This window comes from Aptenodytes forsteri, unplaced genomic scaffold (genome assembly GCF_000699145.1).
Source record: "Aptenodytes forsteri isolate BGI_AS27 unplaced genomic scaffold, ASM69914v1 Scaffold8, whole genome shotgun sequence".
Taxonomy (NCBI): Eukaryota; Metazoa; Chordata; class Aves; order Sphenisciformes; family Spheniscidae; genus Aptenodytes; species Aptenodytes forsteri.
In genome coordinates this window covers 13376452-13401263 of record NW_008796218.1, presented here as the reverse complement: position 1 = coordinate 13401263, position 24812 = coordinate 13376452, and the positions used below count along the sequence as shown (strand labels likewise).

Sequence of the window (24812 nt, the reverse complement as noted above, 5' to 3'; positions counted from 1 at the left end):
CCTCCTTTTCTCCAGGCTAAACAACCCCAGTTCCCTCAGCCGCTCCTCATAAGACTTGTTCTCCAGACCCCTCACCAGCCTCGTTGCCCTTCTCTGGACACGCTCCAGCACCTCAACGTCCTTCTTGTAGTGAATCAGTGATTCACACACAGCACAAAGAAAATCTGTCCCACTGCTGACAACAAACTTGTCGTGAGTTTTTGTTCATAGCTTATCTGGCAGAAAAGGTTAATAAGAGGAAAATTTATTCGGTCATTGTTACTAATACTCATATTGTGAAACTGTTTTAATCGAGGAATGTTAGAGATGCCTCATCTCTGGGTCAGAATTCCATTAGCTGCTCATTTAATCCAACACAGAAGAGTAACAACCTGTGTTTGCAGATGGGATTGTGGTTGCTCATACAGGCAATTGCTCAAATTTATTCAGTTACCGGAAGAAAATCTGCATTCATATTTAGCAGATAGTCTAGTCACAACAAAAAAAGTAATAAACAGATGAACAGATTGTATTTCATCTGACACATCTCCAAATCTACTCTTCACTCAGAAGTTTTCCCATGGAGGAAGGGTATATATGGCTATTATATGTTTTTAGAAGTCCAAGTCTTGACCTTGTGCTCATTATTTACTGAGGAAACCTGTTAAAAATTGATTACAGCCCTCAAGATTTTTTTTCTTGTTGAGAACGCAATTTGTGATGTTCCTTTTCCATGTACTCCACAGCCCTTTGAACGTAAGGGATTCCTCGAATGATTTCCACTAAAACCAGAAATAGTCTGACAGCATTTGGAAGCATCTTATACACAATCAAAGCTACAGGTGTGTTTAATCCACATGGAAGTTTTACCTTTCTGACATTTTATTCCTTTATTTTAAAAATTCAGTGAGATTTCCAGTTGTTTTAGAATAGCTACAATTCATTGGGTCTTATACTGTGGTTTTGGATAATTTTCTGATAAAAAACTCATTCTGAAGATGCACTGGAACTGCACAGTCCTTGAACATAGTCCTTGCTTGATAGCACATCTTAGAGAAACAGATTCCACCTTCTCAGCTGATTTGTATCAATATCTGTGCTGATTCATATCAATATTCCTCTGTTTAGGTGACTGGTTATTTCTTTACTAATATTAAGGATCCGAGTCAGAATACCACATGATTCTTTCAACTCTCAAGTAATTGTGCAGGTTCGGGTCTCTCTGGGAACAGAGTGGAAAAACTATCACATTTCTGACACTGATCAGCTGAAAGTGTGGGTACAGAAGAAGCAACACTTGATTTGTCTGTACTTAAGATGACTTTATAGCTGCTGTTGTTTCCCTTTGAAAGTTTGAAAGAAGATGTTTAGTATCTTTAGTAGCATGTCACACTCAACAGTTTTTGCAGAGTTTAGCCAATTGTTTTCCATTGTTTATTCATTTTAAATTGCTGTACTATTGAATGAATACCAAAGGCACACAGGATGATACAATGACTATAGAGTACCTTACAAATTAATTATTTACATGTTGGCATCGTCTGCTGTCCAATAATTTACAGGTGCCAGAGTACAGAGAAGTACTCTGAGCAAGAGTAGTTCTAGCTCAGTACTTGGGCTAGAACTTGAGCTCAGTTGTGCAAAAGTTAACCTTGAGGGAACCAACTGCCTTCCTCTCAATTTCCAGCTGTGAATGTAATATCATAGGTTGGACCATCATGTAGTTTAGCACAGCTGTAGTTCCAAATTATGAGACATTTGAAAAAAATATATGTGATTTGGTGATTCCGTGGTTCATCTTCCTTCATGTTTCTGTCACGATGTGACAGAGCAGTGACCTAAAGAACTGCAAAGATAGAAAGAAAAGGTTAGTGTCTAACTCCCTCTGCAAATCAAGTGGGGAAAAAAAAGTGAAAAAACAACATCTCAAATGTATAATTCTAAGATTACACTAGCCTCAGTAGAGTTGCATAAAATGTTTCAATGTGAATTTAGAGCCAAAAATAGCAGAAACACATCAGCTAGCTTTTGTTTGAAGTAATCTATAAAACAAAGTTACTGACTTGCATAAAAATTCTGTTGAAAGGCAGTAAAGTGGTTACATAAGTGCCAAAAGCAATTAAACTTGAGGTGAAGGGTCAAGATGACCCTTCATCTTCAAACAATAATATTGTGCTTAGAAATTTACAGTATATTCAGTGTACTGTATCACACATGCTGATCTGAGATCTCCAATCCCAACAAGCAAGCCTAAATCTCTATTAGGAAGACGTTAAAAAAACCAGTTTATCTCCAGACACATCATTTAGACATTAAAATGCATATATTATTTATTGAAGAAGTTTTGGTTGTGGTTTTTTTTTTTTCCTCAAAGTGCTAGGAAATCTAGAGAAATTGGAATACTGATGTGGTAGATGTCTTAGCACATAATACAAATGAAAGTCCAGACCCACCCTGCTATGCAGTATAGTACTTGTACAGATGGTGTACAACCTGTGCTCTGCAGTTGGATATTTTTGATTTTTTAACTTTTTATATAGCATACATCTTCAAACAATAATATTGTGCTTAGAAATTTACAGTATATTCAGTGTACTGTATCACACATGCTGATCTGAGATCTCCAATCCCAACAAGCAAGCCTAAATCTCTATTAGGAAGACGTTAAAAAAACCAGTTTATCTCCAGACACATCATTTAGACATTAAAATGCATATATTATTTATTGAAGAAGTTTTGGTTGTGGTTTTTTTTTTTTCCTCAAAGTGCTAGGAAATCTAGAGAAATTGGAATACTGATGTGGTAGATGTCTTAGCACATAATACAAATGAAAGTCCAGACCCACCCTGCTATGCAGTATAGTACTTGTACAAATGGTGTACAACCTGTGCTCTGCAGTTGGATATTTTTAATTTTTTAACTTTTTAATATAACATATCTCTAAAGTTTTGGTATTCCTATGCAGAATGTAAACTGAAGTTTACTTGCCATCCTGATTTATATCTGTTCCCATCTTTATATTTTAAACGCATGTGAAGTCTCAGGAAGCCTAAAATGTATTCACTCACTTGACATGTTTAGGGCCTAAAAGAATACTTGTATTTGTTTGGAGAAGGAGTTATTTCTGTATATTACCACAATATTCTTAATTTTGATGGACTGCTGTTTCACTTATTGTCCCTGTGTGGGGTAAGCTGTGTAAAATGGAGCATGGCCAACTGAATGAAACAAAGTTCTATTCCTATTATTTCCACTAATTAAGTGATCCTGCAGTTTGCCATGCGGCACTTCTGTTTTCTCATCTATGAAATAAGGGGCATTATCTGCTGCAAAACACAGTAGGAGAGCTATTTTGAGCATGCTGTTTGTTATCAGGTCCACACTTTTTCATTGTTCCAAATAAGTTTCAATTTATGATGTGACAAGCGAGAATTAAAAATAGGGAGATGAGATGGAGACAACCTCGTGTGAATAACTCTATCTGCTGTTGTTAGTGACATACAGACGCATTATCAAAATATACTATATTTGCTCTTTTTCACTTGCTATTTGTCTCTAAGGCCACTTTCTTTTATTTTTTAATATTACACTGGTTGCCTTTTTCCTTATATGCTTTCTGACATCTTGTCCTTAATTTCTGGGGATGGGGGGGGTGGTTTGGGTTTTTGGGGTGAGGTGGTTTGTTTGTTTTTGTTTTTTAATGAGCAGCGCTCTCTAGGTGGTGAATTTTCAGCTACCCTAAGACTCTGATTTGCATAGGTTAGACAGATAGTGCTCTGTATCTCTCTGTCTTTGTAATCCTTCAACTACTCTGGCTGCTAAATCGCTTATGAATCTGGGTTGGTCTTTGCAGGTGACAGTACAAGTAGGTAGAAAGTATAATATCCAGAAATGGAGTGAGTGTTCTGGCGGTACTCAGAGGAGCTGTAGGGGATTCTGCAGTCTCAAGTTACGTACTCGGGATTATTGTCTTCAAGGTGCACTGGGGAAAAATATTTTAAAATCTGTTGTTTATACTTAGAAAGATCTCCTGGAAATAGAATTCATGTAATACATTGCCAGAGAGTTACAGACAACCCTGAAAGTCATGCTGAAGTTTACTCTCTCTTTCTTGGATTTCAAAAATGTACTCAGAAATAAGATTTGAAGGCCATTTTTGTTAGTGTAAGGCAGCAAAACATAGTAGAGATAATCCTGCCTTTAAAAAATTATTAGAAAAATATTGATATCTAAGTGCTTTGTATCAGGTTTGTAGCATAGATAATATTCCACAGAACTGATCCTCTGAGTAATTACGGGATACGAAAAGTAGATATAGCTTTTACTATGTCCAAACCCAGTTATTTCTCAAGTTGCCCCCAATTCTTTTGCTTGACTTAGAGAAACAACAAATTAAAACTTTATAATTGAAATACAAATGATTACCGATACGGATGCCAGAAGTCTGTTACTAAGTCCTTTAACAGCACAGTTATTCAAGAAAGTCTTGATGTGCTACGTGGGAAATCCAGTCATATTTCTAGGCCAACAACACAGAGCCTTCAGTAATAAAATGTAATTCTTGCCATGGCCATTTTAGAGGTTATTCTACTTTTTCTTTTGTCTAAGAAATATAGGTTTAGGTGTACTGGGTGTAATAAAGTGCCTTGAAAGCAGTTTAGCAATGATATTTTTATTCTCTTAAATACATCTAACGACATATACACGCCTATGTGATATAAATAAAGGTTTTAGGATCCACTTCTCTTGAGATATTTATGCAAAGCTGTCTGTGGACCTTAACAACACACTATCAGATGAATTATAAAAATGTCTGCAGCATAACTTTATGGTAACCCACTGACCTAACTGTAGTGCCATGAGATCTGAACTCAGGACTGAAATCCTGTAGTACTACACAAACATTTTCTTTAAAAATCTGTGACAGAATAGGAAATTAATCTAAGGGAAATCTCAGAACAGAAAGGTCATAGAAAAAGACTGCATTTGGGGATTAAAAAAAACAGAGGCAAGGGATGTCTTATAGGAATCCCACCCTTTTTTTGTAAGGCACTGAGCCTGCTCAGCTTCCACTGAAATCGCTATGGTGGTGCCTAGGAGTTTGCAGGACCAAACCCCTAACGTGTTATCAACAGCTTTCCCACAGCAGTCAGCTGTCCTCAAAATAGGTAATATGTATGCAGCTCACACTCCGCTACATCATTAGAGGCAGCACTAGCATTCAGAAAATGTTTGTATCGTTAGCTCAGCTGACTTCAAAGAAAGCAAATTGTATAGCAATAGAGCATTTCTCTTGCCTACAAAATCAGGATTAACAAAAGCTACACCTACAGATGGAGTAGAAGAGATCTAATAGGAGTTGTTAAATTTCCTAACTGGATTATATGAAATGTAATTTAGTTTTTGTTCTTCAAGTCACAAATTTTCATATATTGGCATGCATTCATAAAGTAGGAGACATTTTTCAAAAGATATTTTTCTCCTCTTTACATATCAGCCAAATGATTAAAGTGAGACAGAAGCTGTAGGCAGCTGTGGGAACACCTACCTGGTTACAAAAAAATCCCAACAGATAATCATGTAAAGCAAATATTTTACCAATTCCACTGGCTTCTCTTATGGAATGCAGTGTCACTTGCTGATGATAATACTGAATCTTGTATTGCTTTTTAATGGCAACATGTAATTTCCATTTCCATGGGTTCATTTTACAGATTCTTACATATATACAAATTTTAGCCTGGTATTTATGTTAGCATACTTTGTTTAAGTTTGTTATATAAATAACAAGTTTGGATATTTTTAGCAAAGAAAGACCTGTTTGGTTTTGGCAGAATGTAAGCCAAGTGTCCTTTAAATTCACTTTGCAATTATGTCCTCTACTAAAATAGAGCGGGTAAACAATAGGCTGAATTACTACAGGTAATAAATGAAAAATTATGTAGACTCATGATGCTAAATACATTGCATTTTTCATTCAATTAGCATAAAATTGCTGGGCACAGGTGCTTTTGTAATTGGGACTCATTTGGAAAATGTTAGCGTTCAGTGACTCTCAAAGTTGAATACCTGGGTTTTGTGGTGGTGTTACGATGTAGTGCCATTTCGAGCAATGTCAGAATGTCATCTGTCCTCACACTTCAATAGTTTTTCTTACATTACAGAAGACTTCCATATGTATTTAGCTGCAGATCTCAGTTCTGTTATCTGCAGAAAATTACTAATGTCTTTTTTATTAAGAATCTTTCTTGTAACTGCACAAGTTCTCATCACGCAAAAGGATATGGCAGTAGGAGTATTGCCCTGTACACAGAATGTGCTTGAATATCCTCCATAGTAAACTAGTAATAAATTTCAGACTTATACAGGTTAGTTCTCTTATCACTGGAATCAAGCTGCACTTTAAACGATATTTTTTTTTGTTTAGTTTGGTTTTAAGTCATAAGGAGGCACACTGAAAAAAATGCAAGCTAGAAAAATCTGGCAGCCAGAATGATCTTATAGAGCAAGTTTAGCTTGTCAGAATGTACCCAAACTGAAATTTTGCTGGGTTATTATTAGGTCTTATATAGATCTAATGGGAGTGATTAAAGATTTCCGTGGCTGTAAGAGCCTTAAGGAAATGCTGTCTGATTAGTTCTGGACTTTGGGCTGTTCTTCAGCTGGTTGTGATTTTCTTCACCCTATTAATATGAAAGAGAAGTAATATTAGTCTAAGCATAAGCTGTTTAGGACCAACAATGTTTTTTTGGGGAGGTGGTATATGGAGGTATTCACAGCTTTAGAGATAGTAACAGTTGTAAACTGCAATACATCATTTTATTGAAGGTTAAAATACCTTTATTGTTTTAACTTTCTTTCTAATTTTTTTCATACAAAAGATTCTGGTAATAGAAGAGTGAAGCATAAAGCAAGAGAGCATAGAATTGGTACAGTGAACCAGTAAAGACTAAAAAAGTTGTGGGCAACCAAATAGCTTTTAATGCTCTGCTCTCAGGTTATTGCACATTTATACAAACTCAAAAAGTATTGGTGTCAATCCTGTTGTTCCACCCTCTGCAAAGAGGGAAGTAGAATTGTCATTCTTTTCTCTGTTTTATTTCTGTTTAGAACACTTGATAGCCTCGGCATTATAAACATTTACTTTGGAAACTACTGCATAGGCTATTCAAGACATGTACAACTTCAGAACGGAACAAGTGCTTCACAGTGAATAATTTATTTGATTAATTTTTCTGTTTTTTCCTGTAAGCCATCATGAGCCATCTACAAGTAGTTTTTTTTCTTGCTACTACTATTATTATTAGGAAATATTCTAAGACATAAGGGCTATTCAACTCCTGTAAAAAAAAAAAAAAAAAACCAAACCAACACCGGGAAGTTGCTTCCTTACTGTCCTCTGTGCGAGTGAATGCCTACTCTGTTAACCGCAGAGTATTTGAAAATATAAAATTTCTACTGTAAAAAAAAAACCCAAGCCCAACACGAAAGAATAATGCACGCTCTAGAGAACTTGCAGTGACCTTCAAATCTAAACATCGGCAAGTGCAATAACAGTTTGTTCAATATTAACTGTGTCTTCTGGAAGAAAACATAGGAAAATACATACAAAAAAGAAGAAAGGCATCACTTTCTCTAACTCTCATGAAATTGTCACCTTGTGGGACTTATAAATGATCAGATTGGTTTTTCCTTAAATACTGGAAACATACTCTCAATATCATAGTTTCTTGAATTTTCTTTTTATCTTGTCAGTTAGGAAGAATAAGAACCAGGACATTATCATGACCTGATTAAAAAATGAATTTTGTAATTAGACTGGTGATATTTAGTCTCCATCTTGTGCTCTCTCTTTCTTCTCTCACACTTGTGCACACACGCATAGATACACGTGCAATTATATCTAATGTATTATTTATATCCAGATCATATATCATGCTATATATTAGATATTATAAATGATATATAATTATATATGCACACACTAAGCACTGCTTAGAACTACTTAGATTCTTTTATGGTGGTCATTATTGATTAAAATATAATTTGGACTGTAAATGTTTAGCCTCACTAGGTTCCAAAATTGTATGATATATGGGATTCTCTTCAGTGTTTCATTTTCCTGAACAGCCTAGCTAACAGCTGACTCCAATAATTTTAGTTTTTCATTGTCTCATGTTTCATACAAACATATGCATATCTGCTATGTGATAAGGAGATGGTGATGTTTTGTCCTCAGCTTAATGTAGATTATTATTTATGGGTTTCACAAGGTCAGTAGAAGGAAAAGTATTTCTAAGTTTTGTTTTAAGTTAATTTAGGTAATTTTATTTCTCTCTTTTGTATAATCTTACCAAAGTTTCGTTTTGTTTACTTTTTTTTAATCTTTTCAAAGCATGTGACTTAGATATCTTCTGTCTTGTCTGCAGTTAAATATAAGTAAATACATCTTTTTGACTCTGTGTTGAAAACTGAGGTACAGTGAACCATCACAGAGCTGCTCTTATTGATCCTGAAGGTACAGTGAACCATCACAGAGCTGTCTTTATTGATCCTGAGAAAACTGATTGCATATATTTTCATGAGGTTTTTTCCCCCCTCAACTGCATGGAAATATAAATAAGATACTGCAGTTACAAGGAAGTGAGGCAACTGAAAATGTTGGTTTAAGGTTCTACTAGAAAATGTGTATTTAAATTATCTGAAATACGCAATGCTTTCAAAATAAGCTGTATTAGAAAAAAACCAGCAGAATTCAGATCACAATGATAAACCGATGTGGCTTCTTTTTGTTTGTGCGTAGCTAGGTATTTTGGGAATTGCTTTAAATTGGCATCAATTGCCTATTTAGCTGCCCTAGAATAGTCCTCCAGCTATTTCTGTAGAAGAGCATTGCTCTCCCACAAGTCCTGCTGCCTCTACCAGCCCCTTGCGGCTGTCTTGGAGGCATTTGGGTAACAACTTAAACACTAGATGCCTGAGCATAGTTCATGGAGTTCTACTCCATACTGTAAATGCAAATACATTTTGTATATTACCAGAGGAAGATGACCAATTATTATTTTTGTCTTCTGTTTCTGTGCTTCTTTCTTATCTTTAAGCACATTTGTGAGTGCTTAAAGTGAGTGTCCAGCTACGCATCGTGCTGGACTCCCATGGAGAGGGTGCTTTGCTCTGGTCTCTGACAGTAGAGTATCATCCTCCAGCTCTCTGGAGTTCAGGGAGCACTGTACTAGCCCTCACGTAGAAAGGATGTTCAATTTAGAGATGAGTTCCACTGGTTTGAGGCGGTTAGTAACTAGTTTTTTTCCCAAGGAGATTGACTTTAACTGGAAGAATTATGTAGTAGGAAACACTACAAACAGTGCTTGAAAACTTCAAGTTATCTTCCCTAGCTCTTGACAAATGAGACTTTTTGATTTTTTTTGTCTTTTAGAGTAGTTTTTTTTTAAGAGAGGAAGGACCCCAGAACACTTAACAAAGAAAAATTTAAAAACATTAATGTCCATATTATGTCCAACATAATATACTGCTGGGAGGCGGCTGCAAGTGTGAGGGAAAGTTCTGCACTCATAGTAATGTTATGAAAAGGAAGATTCAAGAAACTAACATCTAAATGTGTCATCTATCATCCCAAATGATCTATTTGAAAGAACAAGTCCCTTCCCTGTGATGTATGTTCAGCCATTTGAGGTTATTGTGAATGTTCATCTGGGAGAAATTCCATTACAACCAACACAAATGCATGTGAAATGTGAAGAAAAGAAAATGTAATCTTTTGGTATCCATGTTAAAGATGTCCTAACAATTTTCACTTTTAATGGGAGTGAGGTTTTCCTAGATTCCTTGCAAAACTTCTGATTGTTGTGCTCGATGCTCAATGTTGGCATAATGTATACCAGTAAGAAGCTATTTTCCACCTTAAAGATATTTGAATATAGTGCAAATAAAAAAAAAAAATCAAGGGTAATTCTGTTTACTTAAGAAACAGTACGTAGAAGTTTAAAGATTTGGTACATTGTAGGATTTGCAGTCCTTTGAGAAGAATTGCCCTATATGAATGTAACTCTGTAGATGTGCATTAAATAGAAATGAAAACTGAGCAATGCCTCTCCCACTTATTGTTGAATAATATTGATTGTGCGGTAGAGAAAAGCTAGTTATCTCTACTGTATACACAAATATATGTATATATGTATACAATGACCATCACTGTCATAGAAATATATAGCGTAATTACTGTTATTAGAATTGGACTTCTCATTTATTTCTGCATGTGAGTTAAACTGTAAGTCAGGATATAATGAAATGCAATACAATTATTTCCTTTATACATAAATATTAATACATATTTATCTGTGATTTCTGTTGTGGAAAGATGTAATAGATACTCAGTTACTTTAAAATGTCTGAAATTTGTAGGGCTAGGTGAGTGAGTCAAAAGTCTATCATACAATCCAAAAAGCAACTGTGAACTTCTGTGATTGCAAACGGTGCTACTCAAAAAAGAGGGGGGAAGGAAAAGGTGACAGGATTGACACCTTTTTCTTGACTGAAATAAATATGTGAGGCATTATGTGGCAGTTGGCCTGTGTGCGCGTGTGATATCCAGACAAATTCCCTGGTTTCCAGGAGCAGTCAGAGAGAACTGACTGGAAAGGAGATATTTCTGGCTCCTGCACTATGCACCTTGCCCAGAAAAGCTCTGACAACTTCATCCACCTGCTACATACAAAACTGCTCTAGTTTTTCACAGTAAGTGCTACAAATCCTTGAGCAATTTTGGATTTCCTAGACATGACAATAAGCCTTTTCCATCCTAAAGGAATAAGACATCTCCCAGAAGAATACAAGCTGTTTGAGCGCGCTGAGAAGCGGGGACGACTCAGGCCTTGGTTGTTTCGTATTTGTAGCCCCTTTGCAGACCATCTGTTTAGTTAACCTCACTGGAGGTAGATGAATAGAAGCAACCCCCAACCTGAGATTGGCCTCACTCAGCGTGCCAGACGGATGTCACGAAGTGCAGCCAGGCGCAGCAGGCATGCCAAAGTCAGGCTAGCAAGTTTTTGCTGTAGGTAGTTTTTGAATGTTTGTAGATTGGGCCAGTGAAGCCTTCAGTAGCAAAAAATGTTTCCGGGCAAACTCTAATGATTTTTGCACTTAAAGTTTATCAAAAGAGGCTATGAATATGCATATCAGGACATTGCCCATCATTAGAGAAAAATCATTATGGCTGTCCTAGAACTGGGTTGGGTTTTTTTTTGGTCCTTGGGTATTATGAACTTGCACTCTGCCAGAAACTGCTTAGTCTGCTTACATTCAAAATGCCGTGCAATCTTCTTGTTAGGTTGGTATGAGTAACCTTAAATATTGTTTTAACATGGAAATTGAAAATCACTAGAAACCCTTAGAGTAGAAAAGAGTAATCTGTGAGAGTCTAAGTAATGGAAATAAATGTGTTGATGGAACCCATGTTTGTGTTGGCAGGTCATCTGGCAAGCGGTCCTGTCAATAGCACTCTGGCATCTCACATGAACAAACTCTGACAAGAGAGAGTAAGAGTTGTGCAGTCATGCCAAAAAGCCATCAGAGAAGAAGAAAGATCTGATAAGACTATTTCTAATATAGGAAAGAATTGAACTACATATCAAAGTCAAAATATGTTATGAAAGAAGGAATTCAGTTGACCTAGCTTTGCAGTTTTATTTAGCAGTTAAGATGAGGATACTGTAATAACAAGGCACGCTTTGTGAAGAAAATTTGTATGATCTTAGCAATGAAAAATATATAAAGCATAACTGAAGGAAATTTCAAAGGCATGAAGCAGAATCGGGCTCTTGTCATTTATTCCAGTGCAGACTTTGGAAGAGAACTCAAAGAAATAATGAATTTGGCTTGCTTCTGTCATAAGTATTCTGGAAGTTTTGCTGCAAGCAAAATGCACACCAGTGGAGTCTAGTTTCATCTGCAAGTATCTATGTTAAGTGCGTTGCAGACAATTTTGCTTATTTCAACTATCTGAAATGCAAAGCTTGGTTTTTAGTCAAGCTTGTAAGGTCTCACCAAGAAGATGCTGTAATTTCTAAATTATTTCAAAGAAAAAAGATAAAAGGGTTGATGATCCTTGAAAAAAATGTTCACATGTGAAATCCTGTATTGAAAAGCTTTGAGGAAGGTTCAGAAAGCTTTAAGCAAATTGGGAAGGAGTTCAAAAACTGTTTCCAAACCATTTCACTCTGGAATTCTTGATAGCGTTTTTGTTAGGTAAGCTGTCAGTCTAGTAAATGGTGTTCATTCAAATAATAACATACTCATTTTTTTATTAGGAGATATTATTTTTAATAACAAAGGGTCTTGTTTGCAAAGTCTACCTCAAAGACTCCCACATCCTCAACAAACAGATAAGCCTTCAAAAACACTAATTTTTATTTTGATTTTTTTTTCATGTAAGAAGTCAGTCTTAGTCTCAAAATATCATAGATTAAAGTACCTACATAAGATGCAAGAAAGCCCTGTGGCGTTCTGGCCATAAGGACAGAACTCAAATCTACAGGACCCAGCCAGGGCCTGGCAAGACATCTTGCCCTCTGTTCTGCTGTCCTCTGGCCGCTGCAGGAAGCGTGGTGGGGTTTTAAACTAGAACTCAAGACATGCAGATCAGCATCGGCTTAGGGTAACAATATGAAAATAATTGGAGATGATGGTTGTGCAATAGCGGAAGCGATGCGATGTTTTTCAATTAAAAACCAGACAGGGAACGAAGCAGACCCGTCGCTGCTCCCTAGCTTGGCCGGCGTCTGAGCAGTGCAGCTGTGGCAAGTGATTCTTAAAGGCTGCTGCAGAATCTGGTTCTACTGGTTAAGGCAATCATATGAAAACTGAAGCAGCTTGAAAAATGTTATATTTTGTTTTGGGAGAGAAAAAAGGGGAAGACTTCTAGGATATAATATTGCACTTGACTATTTTGAATATTAAAGAGGATGAGAATTGGAAATTTTCCTGTTTTCCATTTTCCTAGAGGTAGGAAATGCTGTAAGCATTTGAAAATGTGACACTGGGAAAGTGTTTTCTTGACGACAGCCTCAACTAAATATCCCAAACTTCCCCTTGTTGTGTAGAAATGAGTACAACATGCTGAGAAATTGGGTGTATATGCTGCATGTATAACTTGCTGAGGTACAACCTTAAGCAGGAATCAAATTCTGAAACTTGTGGCACTATGCAGAGACATTTATCCTCCTGAGTTAATAAGGCTTCAGGCTGGCTGATTTTCCTGGCATCCCATGTGGGTTTACTGGTTCAAGTAATCAAGAAATCAAGTGAATGTATGTACGCTGAGAAATTGGGTGTATATGCTGCATGTATAACTTGCTGAGGTACAACCTTAAGCAGGAATCAAATTCTGAAACTTGTGGCACTATGCAGAGACATTTATCCTCCTGAGTTAATAAGGCTTCAGGCTGGCTGATTTTCCTGGCATCCCATGTGGGTTTACTGGTTCAAGTAATCAAGAAATCAGGTGAATGTATGTACAGTGTCATTCACTGTACATATGCCTCTCTTATTCAATGGGAAGAAATTTAAGTTTGCAGAACTGTAATAATTCTTTCAGTCCAAACAGGCAAATCACTCAATACAGGTATGAAATGAAACATTATTTAACAAAACTATTATTTATATTGATCTTTTTAATCTGTTCACCTCCTCATCAGTTTTTGTAGTAGTCAATTGCTCTATAAAACTAACAATTCCTCACTGAAGAGCTGTTAAACAGAGACTATATTGCAAATAGTAGCCAGCCAGGTTTGTTTTCTCCTGTTCTCCATCATTTTTGAAAACTTTATACTTGTTAGTAATTCAATGCAGTATAAGTGACATGAGGAAAGGATGCTTCAAGCTTTCAGAACTGGTGCCTGGAGTTCTAACATTTCTTTGCAGAGAAATTAGTTTGATTTGTTCCCTGTCCCCATTCCCCTGAAGAGTTTCAAGATGTCTTGCAGTCAATTTGATGGAAGCCAAATCCCTAAGGACAGTTACAAACTCTTCGTGATCTGAAACTTATAACAAAAAGAGGGGCTCATCAATGCTATTTTTAAAATTTGATTATTTTCTGGGAATATATTGTATCAGAGTAAGACTAATTCATTACATTCTGATTTGGTTTGGTTTTTTGTTTTTGGTGGGTTTGGTTTTGTTTTGTTTGCAAAGGTATATTTTGGAAACACTTATAAATCTTACGTAATTTACATTCCTTCCATGAATTTCAGTGGAATTTGGATTAGACATTGGAAGATGAATGCTTTTTAAATAAATAATTCTGCAGAACTAAGAATAACAAGGTGGTCATAACAATCATCTCATGACTATCAGCAAATTATGGTGCATCCAGCTGTTTTAGTTATTTTATGTCTCAGTAGAGCATACAGTTGTGGTGTACAGGCAATGATACATGTATCAGGATATCCAGTTAATGTAGTAATACATTTTCCAGATTTTATGGATCATTTCTTTTTGAAATAATTCCTTGTCATTATAGGCCACAAAATTGTGAAGTTATCAAGCTAAATTAAAAAATACTGAGGTATAAATACAGTGCAAGTTCTCTCTAAGAAATGCAGTGCATGTTCTTCCTGGTCATGTCCCTTTGAATCTTAGAGGTTGCAAGCAATATGGAAAAACATGCCTAAAACGGCCAATATTTCAGTGGAAGGAAATTCACTGCTTATGTAAAGCGATAGCCTGGATTGTAGAGTAACTGCCCCATGTAGCAATCCATTTTGAGTGTAAAGAGGTAAGTGAAAGGCATGAAATGGAACACATTTTGCCAGCTCGCACTGATGTGAGGTCCCAGCAGGGAGAGACTGTAGACAGCTGAAGTAAGCTAAAGCAGTTCATAGACAGCTTCAACTCGGGGCCTGAGTCTTTCCCAGAATCCACAAGAGTCAGAGAAATATGAGTTTTGAAAATGCTTTTTTCCCCTCCTTTACCCCCCCCATCCAAATGTTTGCACAAAAGAAAATGTAGTTTAATTTGTACTTCATTTGATTTTGCTTAACATACAAAATATACCATCAAGTCACTTTTGTGTGGTCGCTTTTCAGGTAGAAAGTCTTGATTACTTATAAGGAAGCAATCCTTTACAGGGGAGTGCTTTAATGAGAATGGCTATTAAAACATTCCCTTTACAAAATTGGCTGAAAATACAGTGTATAAAGTAGTTAACAGTTTGCAATATCTGACCTCTTGGTTTCTTTTCAGTATCCTGATTTTTCAAATGTGACTTTTCTGAAATTTTATCTATATTAACTGTTTATTTTATTTTATTTTTTTATTTCCCATGTCCAGCGAAATGCCTCAGCAGAGAATCTTCACGTGGCCTCAAGAAAGGAAGAAAATCAGAGCATCCAGGAGTGCGGTTCTCAAGATGTAAGCTTAGCTCACCTAGATGTAAGCTCAGCTCACCTAGAAATCAGGGTCTAATCTAGGCTGTATGAAAACACTAATGCTGTAGGTGATTATCGATGTGACTTACTTTTCCTAGTCAAGCTGGCACATATATTTTACAAGCCAGCTATATTCCGCATTAAAGTGCTGAGGAGCAAATGCTTTTTGCTGTCAAACTATGCAGGTATACTCTCTGGGTTTCTTTTAAAGACTACTTAATGGAACTTGTAGAGCTGTTGTGGGAAGGAGAGCAGTGGAAAAGATATGATTTGATGTTTAACCATTTCAAGAATTGGCTTGTTCCTGGTTGAAGAGCTGCTGCATTACAGCGACGTGCAGAACCTTGTTTACATGAGGTTTCCACTAATAATCAGGCACAGCTGTCACAGATGCTTCATTTGATAAAACAAAACCTTCGGGGAGCTGTAAGAGGTGACAGTGTAATAGTTGAAAGTGTGTAATCTTGTCCACTGCCAGTCTAGGAAAGCCGCAAGCTGTGTTTTTCTTATGACACGTCTGACAGAAAGCTAAATCTGCTTTTTTTTTACTGAGGCAAAACTCTCATTCAGACGGCACGGTGGGAGCTGTTAACAGAAATCCCAAATGCATGTATTATGGCTGCAATTATAACAATACAAATAAAACAGGAAAACCCGGAAAGAATGAGAGAGAGAAAATGTGCTGAGAAAGTGTATTGTCTGCTCAATAGTCCAAAAAGTATAGTACTACCTTGACTAATTTGCAGGTGAAATATAGAAGACAGCAGGAAAAAGCCTGTCAGAACGGCTCTTGAATGCACTACTGAACACATTACCTACCTCCAAATATAACAAACTCCTGTGGAGGTAACTGGGTAGCTTGCTGGTAGAGATCAGAGCAATGTGTAGCAATGTGAAGAAAAGTTTGGAAGACAAATCTTAAATAATTCAGTATCCAACAAATTATAAAAAGCTGTATATATTATCCATTTATTACAAATATGTCACAAGTTTATTCAATTATAAGTGACTTCCCCTCTGCCGCATCCTCTAGAGGGGGGCAGAGACAAGGAGAAATTGTGTATCCAGGGGAAGAGTGCATAATTTGCTGTTGCACCTTTCTTAATGTCTAAAGAGGAAGGAAACTTAATTTCTTATTACTAAAAATTGAAGGAGAAGAAAGAATAAGATGTAAAATTCTGAAGTCAGGGTGAACTCTATTTAGATTATGACTAGAGGGTGGTTACCACCTGGGAAAGTTATGGAAAGTTTGATGGAATATAGGTTATTTTAGGTAGAGGCTGAATTTATTTAGGTTGAATATTTGTGGAAAGAGGTTCAAGCAGCTATTTTTTACAGAAGTGAATACACTAAAGCAGAGAGGAAAAAAAAGTTGTTAATGCATTTCGCAAATCAAGAGAGTGTTTAATTTCTGTATCAAGTAATGCAATGAAAGACACCTAAAAGGTGCACTTTTCCATAAAATCAAGGATTCAGTTAGTTTGATTGGGAGGGGGGGTGGCTTTTTGTGCTTCTAGCCACTAGTATTTTAGCCATTTAGTCAGCATGGTATGCTGCTTGGTATGAAAAATTTGTCTGAGAAGGCAGAAGATGACTACAACTGGAGTTAGAAGTCTTGAGGAGTCAAACTATTTTTCATGATTCAAGTTAAATTAAAATCTAACCCTACTCCCTGCCTTTGTCTAAGTAGCATTCTAATTCAAAGAAAAAGAAATTAGGCTATATACCTAAATTTGAGTAAATTTGAGTAATAGGATTAAGTTTTATATCATTTAATCTCAATTATAATATTTTAAGACCAATTCTATATTCTATGAGACTCGCATTTCCTTTAAATTTTAAAACTTTAAGGTTTGTTAAGTCTGTATTTGACAAAACCTCCTGTATGGAGGAAAAAGTAGTAAAATTAGAGAAAACATACCATAGGGGTATTCAAATTCACTATGCCTTGCTAGAGAATGTTCCTTATTGGAAAATTAAGCAGGAAATAGTTTTATCACTGTTATTTTTAAACATGTTGCTGTTATAAATTCATCTTGCAACTGAAAAAATGGGTATTATGTAATATTCATAGTTCCGTTCTGTTCACATTTTAAAAAATCAATCTAGGATTCACACTAATAGACAAAGATTTCACTGTGCTGTGCTTGCAGTGTCTGTTGAAGGAATGGCTTTGAGAGCCAAGTTACAAAAAGATTGTGAGGAGAGCCACATCTCCAAGCAAGGAAGCCATAAACAGTGTGGTATTTATCCCCGTCAGAAACAGAATCTCCAGTGTAATTTAAAAACTTACAGATACAGGAAGACATGTTCTCTTTATATTAAGTGGGACTTTTAAGGTATATATTTTTTTTATTTATTTCCATGTTCCACTGGAAATAAAAATTGTTCGGTTTGCTTTTTGTTAAAAACAGTTGATTGGTATGATTCAAAGAGAATTCCAGGAGCTAGTTCTTTGTGCAGATAGCTGTAAAGCGATACGCAGCCAGGAGCTATTTTGAAGAGCAGCAACCTGCATAGTGCAGCAGCGTGGCCTCTGCCAGGCAGGACAAACTGCAACAGTCTGGGCCTAAAAGTGAAAGGGTAGACCGACGGATACAGCTCAGGTAGTACACAACATACATAATATTTTAGGGAAATACAAATTGTGGCTGCACTCAAAGTACTGGATTTTCTTGCCAGAGGGGCATTAAATAATTCTTTTCTCAGAGACTTTTCTCCCTTTCTGTGCTACCACCCCCACACTGACCCGTGAAGTTTTATGAGAAATCCGTCCGCACTCGCAGGATTCCACACTTGAGTTTTTGACAATGGTTCATTTGGAGCCCGTCATGGGAGAATAAAACATCCTAGTTTGTCAGAATCCCCTGATTTCACTTCAAATACCACACAAACTTCAATTATGAAAATGGGAAGGTCGTCTTGTAAACTCAAGGATTGATTACAGAAAGGCAGTAAAATTTTCAAAGAGAACTAAAGCATTAAAATATATTTTTCACAAACTGTTCCAACTATTTAACAAGTCGAAGGACCTACCTTGACCACTTTTTGTCCTGTGGGTTGCTCACAGTGATGAGTAAAGTAATTTTCCTGGTTGTTGTTTAAGTTGAAACTTTTTCTCTCTCTTACATGCACTGTCCATTTGAACATGGACTGCATGGGACGTGATAACAGTGCAGATGATGACATTGGGCTAGCAACCTTTTCCCACCTTTTATTATTATTTTTTATATCTTATGTTAACAGATATATATTTTTTTTTTTTAGAGGCAAGGAAGAATTCCAATTCTCATCTTCGATTTCTTGCTCTTTGTCCTTGTAGAGTCTTCTCTGATAAATAAAAGTGATAGTGCTTTTATTTACTGCCTTAATTTCCTGCAGTAAACAAACACCACGTGTTCATTAATCATTCAGTGACAAAGGACACTGAGTATTGGAGCAAAATTTGTACATGTTTCTAAGCAACCACAGCATTTTGCTTCATTTTCCTCTGTCAGTTTCAGTTGCAGAGCTTTGATCACATTGTACTCTCCCATTGCTTTCCCAAGGGAGTAATGAGAGAAAAAAAGAAATCATCATTATAAAAAAATTTCAACCTGATAAAATTCTTAAAGTGAATTCAGTAATTCAATTCCCTGAATGAGGACTATGAAGGTCATAAGAAGTGACATCATCTTAGTTTAACCATCTACTCGGTACACTGTGCTCTAAAATAGGAGAAGGATATGAAAAACTGCAGAGGTGTCTTACGAGAACATATATGCACACTTCACATACATCTTGCTCCGTACCTTTCTTCTAAACAATGAGGGTCAAAGGAGATTGAAATACAGATCTGTAATAAATTCATGAGCAAATCTGATAAAACATGTCCTTGAATAAACTGTGGACCTAACTTGGCTGATGATGACTACGATACCTGGTTTGTCAGTTGACCTAACCATACCATCCTTTTCTCCCGTACCTGGCTTAGTTTCTTCAGAACTAGCTCAGTACTTTCTCCTCCATCGTACTCTACAAACATCCTGCATATCTGCTTTAGTGCCCATTGAAGCCAAAAGGAGGTCTGTAGTGATGCGAAGGAATGCTGAAGCTGCAATGTTTGGTCTACTAAGTCTGTATGATACCCTTCAGCAGCAGCTGAAGTAGTTTCTAATTTAAAAGCTGGATATAATAGCACTGATTTAAACTTCTTGATTTCCTGTCCACTTGTGATATGTTGGATGATTATTCGAGCAATAAAGCCAGTTCTTCTTTGCTGTGTTGATGCAGTGGAATACCCTTCTAGTTACATTGTTCAGCGGCTTGCAGATCAAATTGCATAGTTTGATAGTGAAGGGACGTGCTGAATTTTAACTGGCTTTTTGAAAATTCTTTTTAAATGAAGATGCATACTTGGCTGATCCACCTTTGCAATTTATACATCCAGCTGTGAACGTCTCCAGCTCTGCTGTATAATTCACTAGGTGAACTGAACACCGTAACTTCTGAAATTTTGCGTACTTTACTGATCAAGCTGCATATTTTATAACCAGAGTTTCACACAAAGATACTTTGTTAATCAAACTGCATGCTAAACTGATAAAGGCGGCACAGTATTTCAAGACACATGCCCCACCTCAATTTTCCTGTCTTGTTAAATTTCTCACTGTTCTAGATATTTTTTTTCCTCTTGTATATACAAAATGTATTGCTTAAGGCAAAATGCACTTGTTCTATGAAAATTTTATTTTACTAACACAAATAGATTGTTAATGTATTTCTTAAAGTTTATGTAGAGCAAGTAACAAGCATTCAACGTCAGTAAATTTGGTCTAACTGTTCCTCTACCATGTAAAAGAAAATAATAATAAGACTTCTGTTGTGTTTAGTCATAAAAATTGTGAATGTTGGCCAAACTAAATTTTAAGGAGATGTTAAGAAGAAACTATGTAATTTGAAAGGAGTTAATAACAGTGAAAACAGTGAAATGGCATGGCCAACTGTCAAACACACCTGAATAAAAGTTTCCAGAATTTCTTTTTCCTGAAGTCTTTTCCTTGGGAAAGGTTTAGCTTTCACTACTTGGAATTCTGACTGCTGTGTGTTAGAGCTTTTAAAGTTGAGTGTTCAAACATTAGATCCTTCTTGATGTTTTATGATAAAAACACAGCATATGTAATTTAATGAATATAATGCTTGTCTTATGCCCATAATTACAAAATGCCTGACAGACATACTGGAAATATCAGTGAGAGCAACTTAATGGCAAGGTAAAGAATGCTTCCACACATAAAATACAGAGATTATTCTGTAAAATTAATTCATTCATGGGTGAAATTCTGGGATCTGTCACTAATGGTTAGATACAACACATTATTATAGTTTTTATCGAAATAAGGAAATATTAGGGAAGGGGAAAAAAGAGAGAAAGCAGGACTCTAAGCTTCGGAGAAATCCATCTTCCTGTCTTGTTTCACTGCTCTGAGTCATAAAATTACTTCAAGGACTAGTCATCATTTACTTAATAACCATGTACTTGGATAAATAATGGCTGTGATTATAAGTATTGAAGGTTTGCTTCCTGAATCTAGAAAAAGGGGGTTGCTGGTGTGGGCACATGCTAATGAAGCTAGGACAAAATGTACTTGATGGAGAAGTCTTTAGGAACTGAAGAAAATATCTGTAGCAGAATCCCTCTTTATCTTTGATGAGCCTATAAATGTGACGGTTGCAGTTAAAGCTTTAATGAATGTTAAGCTTTGCTGGGTGAGGAAAACAATTAAATAGTCCAAATGCGTCTTCCAACCTGGTGAGGTAAGCATCGTTTGTAGCCAATGAATAGATCAAATACTAATTGAATCTGCAAAACATCATTTTGAAGTATAACAAGAAATTGGAGAATTGAGAATTTAGTGTAAAAGTCCACTTAGCTTGCATTGTGTTTTAAATACCCGTACACGACATGGGCTTTTTGTGAAATATTTGGAATTGCAGGAGTGCATTAATATAGGGAACATGGGGATTGTGCTTCTGAATGAGACCGGGAGTTAATCTACCATCCCCGCTCCCTTTGAAACTGCCAACCTCAGGCTCCTTAAAGGAAGGCAGAAGAAAGCACAGAACATAGTTAAGGATAAACTGTCCGTTTTGTTCTAAATGCCAATGGCAGGGAATAAACTTAGGTAATGAAGTTGCAATTTGAGAATATTATTATTTGAAATTATTATTATTGCAATATTATTGCAATTTGACAGCTTTTTTGCTGTCAGTTTCATAAATGCAAAACAGTGTGCTGAATTTTTTTTATAATCTTGTATGAAAAGTTCGCTATAAGACATCTTTTCACCATGCCAACAATAATTTGCACTTTTTAAAATGCTGTAAGATTTTGGTCACCCAGTGTTTTTCAGCTAGATCAAAGCATGTGTATTGAATTATCTTCTCCTTACTTTATAGCTTCCCATGTATTTAGTCTTGTCCACCTCTGCGATGTCCTCTGCCTTTTGATTTGTATTCTTTATCCACCTGTCACTTCAGGCACAAAAAAGAAAATAACCGACGTTATTAAGTTGTATTATTATGTTGACCCTAGAGCCACATACTATGCTTCTGGATCCCCAGAAAGACATTAGCTAAGGGATAAAAGGCAATCGTCTCGATACATGTGCCTTCATTTTCCCTGGGGTATTAGAAATTTTTCTTTTTTTATTTTTTAATTTTTGGTATGTATCTTAAGAGCCTGGCTGAACTTCTCTGGAAGCACTAAGAAGGGGGACAGGCAAAAAATGATTTCATATTTATTCCAAACTTTAAATCATTACACTGACGTTGAGTTATTAGACTGCATTGCCTGCTGAGTTGCCTGGGACTTGTTCAGATGGTGACAGAACAGTAGTGCCTGTTCCCTGCCCTCCCATGAAGCCAGCACAGATTTAAAACTTGCCTGTGACCAATAGAGATTATGTGCAGACAAAACTCTTTCATCCTCTGTGCGATGTTCCCACTCCTCTCCATACAGCTTTCTGCACAACAGCTGGGGAAACAGTCCATATTGTCAAATGTCATGTTACACTTGGCATGAAAACCAGAGCATCCTTGAAGTATTGCTGACAAGATTTGAAATTACAACCTGCTTTGTTATGATGGTACAAGAGGAGTCAATGGAGTTGCATTAAACTAACAGGACTGACTTGAGACATTTTTTTCTGGGACTTACTGCCCCCCCCCCTTTTTTTTTTTTGACCTTCTGGATGTTGTTTCTACTTGGATGTTTTTAGTCTTTTGTTATAGTCCTAGCATTTTATTAGCTTTTCTAGTACTAATGTCTTTAAAAAATGTTCATTCTTTGGAAAAAAAGCAATTTATCTTCTCTGAGAGAAATGGGGAAAGCTGCTTTTTGCCCAGGTGTATGTATGTGTATGTATGTGTATGTATCTCTGTGGAAAGCTGCTTTTTGCCCAGGTGTATGTATCTCTGTACAAGCATACGTTGAGGGGGGTATCATTTTGTCCTGGGCTTCCTCCTCCCTGGTGGTGCAAGGAGTGAAGACGGTGGGTTACGAGGGGTAAGGGTGTGCTCTGCTCTATTCCGTGGCGTTAGAGGGTTTATGCGTGAGCTGGAAATGTAAGTGTCCTGCACAGAGGCTTTCACAGTTGGCATCTTCCCTTTCCTCTCCCCTTCCTCATCCTCATGTCTCCAAACAGGGCAGCAGGAATGCCCACTCTTGTGGGAGAAACATATAGGTACGAGTTCACCCTCGCATCCCTGATATGCTGAAATCTTGATTCAAAGCGTGGCAAAATCCCAGTATCTCTTCCCACAGGCACTTCTAAAATCTCATCTTCATAAATAGAAAAACCACGCAGACAACATTTCAACCCCTTTATTTTCCGAAAGCAATTATTTTTGCTTTTTGCTGGTTTCCACCATGTCAAGCTATCGTTCTGTATTTTTGTAATTAGTGTACCTCTCACAGGAGTGAATCTGACAGAAAGAGGGACTCGCACAAAAGAGCAAACAAAACAATCTGTCCACCACTTGGCATAGAGGGAACTAGCAAAAAAAAAAAGTTTAATATTTGGCTTTTTTTGTCTGTATGTCACTCATGGCTTTGAAAGGTATTCTAGTGCATTGGTTTTATATTTCCCCATTTGTCTGAGGTGGTCTTTAGCTGAGGGAAAGGGGGTGTGTGTATGTTTGTATATTTATGTGTTTATATGTACATATATGTGCACATACATGTGCACACCTGTGTATATATGTATATATAAGCACATAAATATACACACGGGGGGGGTGTGTGTATATATGCATGTGTTCGTATATATGCGTGAGGGTGTATACGTATGGGATTCAGTTTAGGTTGTGTTAAACCCAGTTTCCAGTTACAGCAGGAGCTGCTGTTATACCCAGCTGTCCCAGATTTAGCAACTGAACCGACTTAAGGCCAAGAGCCAGTGGACTTACGCAGCTCATCCGCAGTGACTGCTTACAATCCTGGCTATTGAATTGCTGTTGACGGATGGCGTATTGAAAGTCATTGCCGTTGTTCGATCCATAATTTATTTGTTAATGATATACAAGGTTTCACTGTGACAAGGAATCAATAACAAATGCTTTATGCTTTAACAGCATAAAGCCGTAAGGATTGCTTTGTTTAGAAGAATGTCCTATTCTACTGTCGTTCTCCAGCAGTGATCCATATGGAGTGTTACTAAAAAGGAAAACAGCTGTGAGTGAAAAAATATGAAATCTTCACTTCTGTTTTCCTACCAATATGGCCTTTGTTATCTGGTCTATGAAAAGGTTATGAAAGATTAGTCACTTATAAACCATTGTTTTTATCATTAGCTTTTTTTTTCTCTAAGGCAACCTTTTTTTTTCCTTCTTTTGTATATGTCTTAAACGGTTGACCTATATTTTTATTAATTTCAATTAATATTTTTGGATTCCTATCTCCTATGTATTGTCTTGGTGAAATAGGTTGCCTGAAATTTTTCAGTATATACAGTTAGAGTAGGTTACAAATTTGTAACTGATCTTATTTTTTATTAGTGTTGTTTCTGTCCTCTTCCTTACACAACCTGAAATGCTGTTCTTTTTTTTGACCTGCAACATCTTTTGTCCTCAAGCTTCTCACCGAGAAGTCTCTGAAACCCTCAAATTTTTCTAAAAATGGCTAAGCTGAAAACATTTTTTTAATCTCGCTCACTAGTAAATATATTAAATACAAGTTCTGCCAGGACCACACTTTTAAGCTTGTGAAGTATTTAAAAGTTTATTAAAAATTTCTACTCTTTGTCATCTCACTCTTTAGTCTTTATCTAGAACATAAACCACCTGTTGTTATTTCATTTTTTTCATAAAAGGGAGGAGTGGGTGCTTTACCAGTAGTTTTGGCGCTTTTGT

General features: G+C 36.5%; 1 protein-coding gene across 1 annotated transcript in view; it reads left to right on the top strand.

Moving 5' to 3' along the window:
• Window positions 1–24812, top strand: part of LUZP2 (leucine zipper protein 2) — a 204765-nt gene that overhangs the window by 177295 nt on the left and 2658 nt on the right. Inside the window, exon 10 of the mRNA XM_009288871.1 lies at window positions 15325–15405. Coding sequence (XP_009287146.1) covers window positions 15325–15405 — 81 coding nt within the window. The remainder of the gene's footprint in view (window positions 1–15324; window positions 15406–24812) is intronic.